Here is a 10,744-nt window from a genome sequence, read left to right as displayed (position 1 = left end):
TTCCAAAAACATGCTAGGTTAATTGCCGACTCCAAATTGTCCATAGGTATGAATGTGAGTGTGAATGGTTGTTTGTCTATATGTGCACTGTGATTGGCTGGCCACCAGTCCAGGGTGTACCCCGCCTCTCGCCCTAAGAAGACAGCTGGGATAGGCTCCAGCACCCCCCGCAAACCTCGTGAGGAGAAGCAGTAGAAAATGAATGAATGAGTTCTCCTCCTATTTTGTGTGGAAGTGGTAACTTTTTGGCTTCTTATTTTGTCTTTCCCCACCCTCGGTCATCTCTGTGTGGAGTTTGCATGTTCTCCTTGTGCATGTGTGGGTTTTCTTCGGGTACTCCGGTTTCCTCCCACATTCCAAAAACATGCTAGGTTAATTAGCGACTCCAAATTGTCCATAGGTATGAATGTGAGTGTGAATGGTTGTTTGTCTCTATGTGCCCTGTGATTGGCTGGCCACCAGTCTTTCTCGTCCGAAAGACAGCTGGGATAGGCTCCAGCACCCCCCACAAACCTTGTGAGGATAAGCGGTAGAAAATGAATGAATGAATGCATTTGAGTTTTTATTGTTAACGACCACTGTATGATTGTGCTCCTTGTATTCTGCCTAGCAACAAGTGGCTGTGCAATCCTGAATAATTCTGTTTTATCATGAATTTTCTCTACATAAATCGACATTGTTATTTAAAAAAAAAAACCCTGCTTGGAAGCCAGTTTAAGTACTTTTAGAATACTGCATTAAAAACACAAGTCACCTTGGGTTTACATTTTAAAATATCACATGACCGGAGAATCATTACACCAGAAAAAGTGCCTCCATCATCCACACAGTCGTCATTGTGCAACTTACTGTAGCAGCCTATTCTTCTGTGCCGTGTGCCGTCGGCGTGGTGGTGGTGGTGGTGTTGTTGCTCCGCATGGCCTCCTCCAGCAGGGCCCGCTGGGCTGTGGCGGGCAGATACAGGAAAGCGTAAAGCAAGGCCAGCACCAGCAGAGCCAGCAGCAGAGGCAGACCCCAGTCTGAAGTCATTATAGGCTCCTCGCAGCGCGCCTGCAGGAAGGACTTGTTTTGCATGCTATAAATCAAAGATGGCAATTATGTGCATAAAATAAATCGCCACAGACCAGGTAGCATCAAAGCGCAAAAAATAGATAAAAGCTCTTCTAATGGTCTCTCCCCAAGCAGGAAACTGTACTATTGGCAGGTAAAAAGGATCAACACGCATGAACGTCTCATGTCACGTGTACTTTTATGTGTGTGTGTGTGTTCCCGGAACACCATTCAGCTTATTGCATTAATTTCCTCTGACCTGTTATGCACCAATTACTTTCCGAGACACATTGCACATTATAAATCAGCCATTCTTGATAACACAGTCGTACAGTGTGAAGGGGATTATCCTCCGAGAGTACAATATGTTCCAAACAATCATCACGTTGACGTTAGATCTGCGTAGATACTGGAACCATCTGCGACGCTGGTGCCTCATCAAGGTGACTGGGGCTGACTCCTATCAGAGGTGAGTTGGAGGTGAGGGATTATGGAAGTCACAATCAATTGGTGAGTGAAATAAATAAAGGTAAATAACCTTGAAATAAATGCCATTGTATTTGAAATTCACCTGTATGACAGAAGATGCTGTTATATACAAAATTATGTAATATTATGTAATTAAAAATTTAATTAGCATTTTAGAGGCAGCTTAGTATGATGACAATTACTGTCACAATCATAAATGTGTTGTTGAAGCAACACTATTTTGCCACTGTCAATCAAAACTGAGCCTTAGCGTTTTGTGTTATTAGAATATGACAACGGCAATACCGTCTACTGCCGCAGAGGGCGCTACACATCGCTCTTGTTGGTTGGCGCCCTTTGAGCCACGACACGAGGAAGAACAGCAAAAGAAACATGGCGTCATAAGTTGTCGACTTTGGGTATGTTGGAAAGATATGCTTTGCTATTCCAAAATAAGAAAAAGCCGAAGGAAAACAAACATTTCTATAAGCCCGAGATGAATGTCGATAAGACAATATAAGGCTGATAGTGGACGTTTTGGGAAACAATATGCCACGCATTTACTGTATTTGAAATTCACCTGTATGACAGAAGATGCTGTTATATACAAAATTATGTAATATTATGTAATTAAAAATGTAATTAGCATTTTAGAGGCAGCTTAGTATGATGAGAATTACTGTCACAATCATAAATGTGTTGTTGAAGCAACACTATTTTGCCACTGTCAATCAAAACTGAGCCCTAGCGTCTTGTATTATTAGAATATTACAACGGCAATACCGTCTACTGCCGCAGAGGGCGCTACACATCGCTCTTGTTGGTTGGCGCCCTTTGAGCCACGACACGAGGAAGAACAGCAAAAGCAACATGGCGTCATAAGTTGTCGACTTTGGGTATGTTGGAAAGATATGCTTTGTTATTCCAAAATAAGAAAAAGCCGAAGGAAAACAAACATTTCTATAAGCCCGAGATGAATGTCGATAAGACAATATAAGGCTGATAGTGGACGTTTTGGGAAACAATATGCCACGCATTTACTGTATTTGAAATTCACCTGTGTGACAGAAGAGGCTGTTATATACAAAATTATGTAATATTATGTAATTAAAAATGTCATTAGCATTTTAGAGGCAGCTTAGTATGATGACAATTACTGTCACAATCATACACGTGTTGTTAAAACAATATTTTGCCATTGTCAATCAAAACTGAGCCTTAGCGTTTTGTATTATTAGAATATGACAACAGCAATACCGTCTACTGCCGTAGAGGGCGCTACACATCGCTCTTGTTGGTTGGCGCCCTTTGAGCCACGACACGAGGAAGAACAGCAAAAGCAACATGGCGTCATAAGTTGTCGACTTTGGGTATGTTGGAAAGATATGCTTTGCTATTCCAAAATAAGAAAAGCCGAAGGAAAACAAACATTTTTATAAGCCCGAGGTGAATGTCGATAAGACAATATAAGGCTGATAGTGACGTTTGGGAAACAAAATGCCACGCATTTACTGTGCTTGATTTTAATGCTATTTCGTGTAATGTGGAACCAATAGCTCGCGGCGGAAAGCTGTGAATAATAGCTCAAATGTGTTATATCAAACTGTTATATTATATCTTCTCAAAGTAGTGTAGAAATTAAACTTATATAGCAGTAAGCTCGTTATCGTCTTGGAAAACTGATTTACACCCCGAGGGATGTCACAGATATGTTAGAATTCATGTTTCCCTGAACCGCAGAGTGTTCATGCTGTATGCACCACCATCATCAAATCACAGATTTGACTTGTGTTGCCAGCAATATAGACTTTATGTCATAGTAGTATATGTGGCGGTGTACAAATAATAATAATAATGAAGTTATTATAATAAAGAGTTGTCTTTTTCATGATTAGGCGTGTTCCCTGATGCCCCCTCATAATGACGACTGAGCCAGCCAGCGTGGAGAGGCTTAGCGTTCTCTTCCAGAATGATGATTACATCGTGGTGGACAAGCACTGGGACGTCCGCATTGACAGCAAGATGTGGTATGAAAAAAACACAGTGCAGGCCCAACTAAGACATCGCTTCCCTGAACTGGCGGACCCCGGCACATATTACGGATTCAGGTGAGCATTAGTAAGGTCAAGATGAAGATTGTAATCACCAGTCATTAAAGGTTTTAATTTATGTATTGAAGGTTCTGTCACCAGTTGGATTTCTCCACCAGTGGCGCCCTCTGCGTTGCCCTCAATAAAGCCGCTGCTGGTCAGGCGTACCGCTGCTTCAAGGAGCGCACCGTCACCAAGGCCTATATCGCTCTGGTATATCGATACAATAAACGGTGATACACGCTCTCATGTCACATGATGTTGTATGCATATTTGTTTTGCTTTGCAGATCCGTGGCTGGGTAGAAGAGGAGACAAAAACGCTGGACTTTTCCATCGGCAAGAACACATCAGAGGGCAAAACGCATATGATGTGTATTGAGGGAACAGACGGTATGCAATGAAGTACATATACATATAAGCGGTATTTATTTTTTACTTTATAACATGGCAAAATGGACACACATTGCAGATTAGGCTTTATATTTTAAACAAAATTCGATTAAATGTAAAAAAAAATACTGCTGCATGATATTAGAAAATAGAGGACTAGATAATAACCCCCCTAAAATACTAGTAAAGTTAAATAAATGGTAAACAAATAATAAATAAACAGTAAAGTTCACCCAAGACCCTAATGACAACAAGAATGGCATATACTGTACATAGACAGTTGTTGTTGCAATTCTTAATCTCTCCACTAGATGTCACTATTTCCCACATAAACAGGAGCTCCTGTCCCTTGCCTCTGTCTTCTCAGGTTGTGAGAATGCCAAACCGTGCCAGACTGAGCTGACGGTGTTGGAGTATGGCCTATATGACGGAGATCCTGTCACCAAGGTTCTCCTGCAGCCTCTCACAGGTAAGCACACCCCAACGCACCTTCCTTTGTCTGTGATCTCATCACTGTATGCGTGCACCAGGCCGAACCCACCAGCTAAGGGTCCACTGCAGCGCGGTCGGCCACCCCATCGTCGGCGACTTCACCTACAGCTCAGGAGCAGACGACACCCCATTCCGCATGATGCTGCACGCCTACTTCCTCCACATCCCCCTGGACCCAGACCCCCTGCTCGTGTGCGCGGGCGACCCCTTTGTCTCATCTGTGGACCCCAAATGGCTTCCACAGCGCAGTTTACGACCCCTGAAGGCCACCGTGGACACCCTGCTGGAGAACAGGATTGAGGAGCAAAGACGAACCAAAGAGCAGGAGCGAGAAAGAGTGAAACAGAAGGAGAAGAAGAGAAATCAAAGTAGGAAACAGGAGAGTGAGGAGCAGAGGAGGCAGTGTGAGGAGTGGCTGAGAGAATGGGCTGCAGATTAGTTGTTTTTTTTTATTATTTTATTTATTCAAATTGCCTATTTATTATTTTTATGGACATTGCTATGCTGCATGATGACTTGTGGTTAGCACGTCACAGTCTGGAGACACAGGTAAGTAATAAGTCATTGAACATTTGTCTAATCATTATAAAATCAGGATTACGTGTAAACTAGCATGTCTTCCAAAGCTTTTGGGTCACAACCAACAGGGGGCGCCATAAATGTCATTTCCTGTGCAGTCAGGTGAAAACAAAATAACATTTTTTTAAACATGCTCGAAATAAACTATGAATGCGACAAAGGAGTCAATTCATTTGTATCCTTTTAGTACGGGTTTCGCTTTTTTACTTTCAATATCGTCACTATATGTAAGAGAATTGACCTACATTAATTACTAATGCATTGTGAATAGTTGCTGCCGACATATTGCACTACATTACCCATAATGCATCACGCTAATGCTATACCGCGCAATGACTGCACAGGAAGCAGGAAGTTGTCTGCTTCACAAGGATATGTAAACTATCTCTGTTCCAGTCTAACAAGTTAAAACATTACTTTTTTGGTTAAATTATATCTTCGTGAAGATGACTTTCGAGGTTTTATCGTATGAGAGTTTGGTGCACGCTGTGTCCGGAGCAATGGTAAGTTAGCTAAACAAAATGACTAGTATGATTATTACACATTATTAGCATACAGTTAAGAGTTCCTGTTGACTTGTCAGTTAGCTTGTACGTCACTTTTAAATGCTTCCCGTCGATGCTAACAGTATTTGTTTTAGGGAAGCGTGACTGCCATGACAGTATTCTTCCCCCTGGACACTGCCAGGCTGAGGCTTCAAGGTAAGACTCCGCTGTGCAGCAGTTCTTCCGTAATGTTGAGATAATGTGTTTTTTATTTGTGTTGCAGTGGACGAGAAGAGGAGAGCCAAATCCACTCCCGCCATATTGGCAGAAATCATCAAGGAGGAAGGACTGTGAGTGACTTTATGGAAACACAACCCCTTTTCAGCCATAGCTAGCTAATTATCATTTCCAGGGTAGAATTTTTTGCTCAATAATCAAGGATAAGATCAGGATTAACATGTGGTTCTGCTTAAGGACTTGTCACTTCCAGTCTTTAAAGCTTTAAAGTTGTACTATGTCCTCTTGAAGAAGATGTGATGATGTTCCTGTTATGTTCCTGTGGCTACAGACTGGCTCCATACAGAGGCTGGTTCCCCGTCATCTGCAGCCTGTGCTGCTCCAACTTCGTCTACTTCTACTGCTTCCACACTTTGAAGGCCAGCTGGCTGAAGGACCATCAGTCAGCTTCTCGCGTTGACTTGCTTGTTGGCATCGCCGCAGGTACTTTGCTTAAGCAATCACACTAACATAAATACAGAAAACAATATAAATATGTATAAGTATATAAGAAGTGGTTAGAGCGCAGACCTCACAGCTCAGAGACCCGAGTTCAATCTCACCATCTCTGTGTGGAGTTTGCATGTTCTCCCCGTGCATGCGTGGGTTTTCTCCGGGTACTCCGGTTTCCTCCCACATTCCAAAAAAAACATGCTAGGTTAATTGGTGACTCCAAATTGTCCATAGGTATGAATGTGAGTGTGAATGGTTGTTTGTCTATATGTGCCCTGTGATTGGCTGGCCACCAGTCCAGGGTGTACCCCGCCTCTCGCCCCAAGAAGACAGCTGGGATAGGCTCCAGGACCCCCCGCGACCCTCGTGAGGAGAAGCAGTAGAAAATGAATGAATGAATGAGTTCTCCTCCTATTTTGTGTGGAAGTGGTAACTTTTTGGCTTCTTATTTTGTCTTTCCCCACCCTCGGTCAGCTCTGTGTGGAGTTTGCATGTTCTCCCCGTGCATGTGTGGGTTTTCTCCAGGTACTCCGGTTTCCTCCCACATTCCAAAAACATGCTAGGTTAATTGGCGACTCCAAATTGTCCATAGGTATGAATGTGAGTGTGAATGGTTGTTTGTCTTTATGTGCCCTGTGATTGGCTGGCCACCAGTCCAGGGTGTACCCCGCCTCTCGCCCCAAGAAGACAGCTGGGATAGGCTCCAGGACCCCCCGCGACCCTCGTGAGGATAAGCGGTAGAAAATGAATGAATATAAGAACAGGCTCGAATAATCTCACAACAGGCACAATAACAACATGATACTAATAACAACAGTGGCCATTTTTGTGGCCGTAATCCAGCTAAACCTCAACTCTGAACCCCCTGCGTCCAAACGTCTGTAAGACATAATTTTGCAACACAAACATGAGTTTTATTTGTCTTAAATGGTTTATTTTCTGTGATTATAGCTACCATATTAAGTAATAGGAGTGTAAAGGTGACTATAGGGGTGTTAGTTTATGTCTACAAGGCTCTTATAATGCTAAAAGCTGTGTTTTGAAGGTGGTAAACAGGTTTCTCTATGCTCAAACTGTGGAAATATTTGACTCATAAATAAGGAATCATGCTTCCTAGTGGCTGAGAGTGGATTCAACCATTTAATCTCCACTGAACAAAGCAGCGGCTTAGCAAAGGCTCAATCGTGACAACAACCGCATGACACGGAAACGGAAGTGAAACCCTCCCCCGAAAGAACTACCCTGTGGTGAATGTCTGACCTACATTGTGGGTCGCCACAGTCTTGGGGACAGTCTTCATTCTTGAGGAAATAGTTCTCATTTGTCCTCTTAAGGTGTTGTAAATGTACTGGTGACCACTCCACTGTGGGTAGTCAACACGCGACTGAAGCTGCAGGGCTCCAAGTTCCACAACACCGACATCCGGCCCACCAACTACTGTGGCATTTGGGGTAAACAAAAAATCTTCAGTCATATTTCTTCACGCTGATTATTCATCGTTTTTAAACCCACATTTTTTCGTTGTTGCAGATGCTTTTGTGCAGATCGTCCGCGACGAGGGTGTGGGAGCGCTGTGGAACGGCACCTTCCCCTCCCTGCTGCTGGTACTCAACCCTGCCATCCAGTTCATGATCTATGAAGGTCTGAAGAGGCAGCTGAGGAGAGGAGTTCCCAGGGAGGTGAGGCAAATGCTTAGTAATGAATCAGCAGCAATGCTTGCGTTCAAGCATTGCACCTTTTTGCGTCGCGGTGTCGGAGCAAGGAGACTACTTCGTTATCAGGACCTGGCAAATGAGCCTTGCTAATTCCGCTCACATGATTCATGTGCGGATTAAGCGGACGTCGAGGGGAATGTCGGGAGCACGTCTGCTCAAAATCCCTTCCGGTTTAGTGCATCAGTCATGGCTAATTACATTATTAAAGCACTGAATTAGTTAGACAGCTTTTTTTTTTTGCTCATTTGCATGTAGAACTTCAGACCACCTGGATTCTGTACATCTAAAATTCAAATCCACAAAGAGAACATTTCCTTAAGCTAAGCTATTCTTTGCCTGTATCGCTCATGTATCGCTTCTCTCTTCTTATTTTTATAGTATTAAAGTGCAATGTTTAGCAACAATACAATAACAAACAATAACAACATGATACTAATAACAACACTAACCATTTTTGTGGCCGTAATCCAGCTAAACCTCAACTCTGAACCCCCTTGCGTCCAAACGTCTGGAAGACATTATTTGCAACACAAACATGAGTTTTATTTGTCTTAAATGGCTTATTTTCTCTGATTCTAGCTACCGTATTAAGAAATAGGGGTGTAAAGGTGACTATAGGGGTGTTATTTTATGTCTAGAAGGCTCTTATAATGCTAAAAGCTCAACTGTGGAAGCTTATTTATAAATCGACTATTTGTGTAGTTAGAGTATCGAGAAATCTGTTTACGACCTTCTACAGTAGTGCAGTTTTTGAGCATTATTAGAGACCTCTTGACGTGAAATAACACCCCTATAGTCACTTTTCACTTGTTACCCAATATAGTGGACATCTTAAAAGGAAATTAGAGTCACACATAGTGGTTGTTTGTGTATATGTGCCCTGCAGTTGGCCGGCAGCTAGGATAGGCTCCACGGAAAATGGATGGATTGGGAAACTTCCTTGTTGTTGGTCCTTTTCTACTTAATGTAACATTACTGCCACCTAGTGACCAGTGTAGAATACTACATATGACGTCTTTGAATGCGTCTTCTCCGTGCCTTGTATTTGTATTTAATTCATTTAGCCATCGCTATGCCTGAGCATGCTTACTTTAGGCCAAACATGTGTAAAGATTGCTTAATTATGCTTTTTTATTAATTTTTTTTTACAAGTAATGATATTCATTATTCTACATTGAAAAACGTGATAGCGTGACGAAGCAAAAATCGAAGGGTCCACTGTAAATATATAAAAAAAACTGCATAATGAACTCAATGATTGTGTCATGCAAAACAACTTTTCTGGCTATTTCTCTCTTTCTCCTCAGCTGTTGTCTTTGGAGGTTTTCGTGATTAGTGCGGTCGCCAAAACGGTCGCCACTATTGTGACCTACCCACTGCAGACCATCCAGTCTATTCTCAGGGTAGGGGTTCATTTGATTTGTTGTGCTTTTTTGTACACGTTGATTTTCCACAGCTATTAAAATCCTATATTGTAGTTTTTATTAACGTGTCAATTTGGCAGATGACAGGTGTGTTTGTTTATTTTTAATTTTCCACAGTTTGGTCAGTTCAACAAGTCAGCAAACAAGTCGACGCTGATGTCCAGCTTAATGACAGTCAAGTCTGTACTAGTCAACCGAGTCAGGTGGGTCTATTTCTCGTTCCAATTGGCTTGGTTATCCACAGCTAGCATAACAAACTGACTACTTGGATTGAATAATTATTTGCCAGGATATGATTAGTCTTGATGACATTGCAGAATAATACTCCCACTTATTAGTGAGCAACATATTTCATGTGTGCTTTCTTGTGTAGGAAATTGGGTATCTTGGGTCTGTTCAAAGGCCTGGAGGCCAAGCTGACGCAGACGGTGCTGACGGCGGCCCTCATGTTCCTTCTCTATGAGAAGATTGCCAGCTGCACCTTCAGAGTCATGGGACTGAGCAAGCACAACAAATGACAACAAACTTGTGGACACTCGGTACTTGTGTGTTAATAGGAGACGGTAACAGGTAGTTACTGTAACAGATTCATCTTATTTGTCTATTTCCATTTATTTATTTTGAACTGCTGATAATTATGACTATTATATTCCTTACTTTATCGCAACTCTGTACCAATTCCTGCAGTTTATACAGTATATACTGTATGTATATGATACATATTGTACAATATTGTAATACAGTATGTATATATTCCAATACATACTGTAAATGCCTCTTTTCAAAGTCTCCAATAGTCGCTGGGTGGTTTTTAACAACACTACAGTTGTGGCTGTAGGCAACCAAATGATGTAGTTTTTATTAATGCCATGAGATGACTGTATTTGAAATATGGTTGTTAGGCATGTTTTTTTAATAGTATTTTTATATTTTGAAAATTACAAATCAAAAAATATTTTTAAAGCAAAATTAATTTATTAGGTATTGCTTTGTCACTGTTACCAGCGTTACCCCACACATCAACTTCCCCTTATACGTGCTAATAAGTGAAGCTAACGTTAGCATGCTAACATTAGCATTTTTAGCCGTTTTCATTCGTTAACCTTGGCAGACATTTAGCTCTGTCATACTCGGTTTTTCATTGCTAACATTGGTATAGGAACATTATAGCCGTTTTTATGACTATAAACTTATAAATATGTTCTGTTATTTGCGTGTTAACGTTAGCATAGTAGCAATTTTGTGACGCTTAGCTTAGCTAATGTTCGCTTTTTAGCCATTTTCGTAAGTACAAACTTAAATAAACACTATCTTACTCGG

At 41.7% G+C, this 10,744-nt stretch overlaps 2 protein-coding genes across 2 annotated transcripts; both read left to right on the top strand.

Moving 5' to 3' along the window:
* The first annotated feature begins 2,741 nt into the window (after positions 1 to 2,741).
* rpusd1 (RNA pseudouridine synthase domain containing 1) lies at positions 2,742 to 4,943 on the top strand. Its single transcript, XM_058050363.1, has 6 exons — positions 2,742 to 2,888; positions 3,414 to 3,626; positions 3,698 to 3,821; positions 3,898 to 4,000; positions 4,368 to 4,469; positions 4,531 to 4,943. The coding sequence occupies exons 2-6, from the start codon at positions 3,439 to 3,441 to the stop codon at positions 4,929 to 4,931; spliced, it is 918 nt and encodes a 305-aa protein (XP_057906346.1). The 5' UTR covers positions 2,742 to 2,888; positions 3,414 to 3,438; the 3' UTR covers positions 4,932 to 4,943.
* A 482-nt stretch (positions 4,944 to 5,425) lies between these two features.
* On the top strand, positions 5,426 to 10,629 carry slc25a17 (solute carrier family 25 member 17). Its single transcript, XM_058050362.1, has 9 exons — positions 5,426 to 5,574; positions 5,712 to 5,772; positions 5,840 to 5,906; positions 6,125 to 6,276; positions 7,620 to 7,736; positions 7,816 to 7,964; positions 9,308 to 9,403; positions 9,542 to 9,627; positions 9,798 to 10,629. Exons 1-9 carry the CDS (start codon positions 5,518 to 5,520, stop codon positions 9,940 to 9,942), a joined length of 930 nt encoding a protein of 309 aa, XP_057906345.1. The 5' UTR covers positions 5,426 to 5,517; the 3' UTR covers positions 9,943 to 10,629.
* Positions 10,630 to 10,744: the final 115 nt, after the last annotated feature.

The sequence above is a fragment of the Doryrhamphus excisus genome, chromosome 15, assembly GCF_030265055.1.
Source record: "Doryrhamphus excisus isolate RoL2022-K1 chromosome 15, RoL_Dexc_1.0, whole genome shotgun sequence".
Classification (NCBI taxonomy): Eukaryota; Metazoa; Chordata; class Actinopteri; order Syngnathiformes; family Syngnathidae; genus Doryrhamphus; species Doryrhamphus excisus.
This window is presented reverse-complemented; position numbering and strand designations above follow the sequence as displayed.

Coding starts and splice junctions, on each gene's coding strand:
- rpusd1 (XM_058050363.1), top strand. CDS start 3,439: ATGACGACTGAGCCAGCCAGCGTGGAGAGGCTTAGCGTTCTCTTCCAG. Junction 4,001..4,367: donor GTGTATTGAGGGAACAGACG/GTATGCAATGAA, acceptor CTGTCTTCTCAG/GTTGTGAGAATGCCAAACCG. Junction 4,470..4,530: donor TCTCCTGCAGCCTCTCACAG/GTAAGCACACCC, acceptor TGCGTGCACCAG/GCCGAACCCACCAGCTAAGG.
- slc25a17 (XM_058050362.1), top strand. CDS start 5,518: ATGACTTTCGAGGTTTTATCGTATGAGAGTTTGGTGCACGCTGTGTCC. Junction 5,575..5,711: donor ACGCTGTGTCCGGAGCAATG/GTAAGTTAGCTA, acceptor TATTTGTTTTAG/GGAAGCGTGACTGCCATGAC. Junction 7,965..9,307: donor GGAGAGGAGTTCCCAGGGAG/GTGAGGCAAATG, acceptor CTTTCTCCTCAG/CTGTTGTCTTTGGAGGTTTT.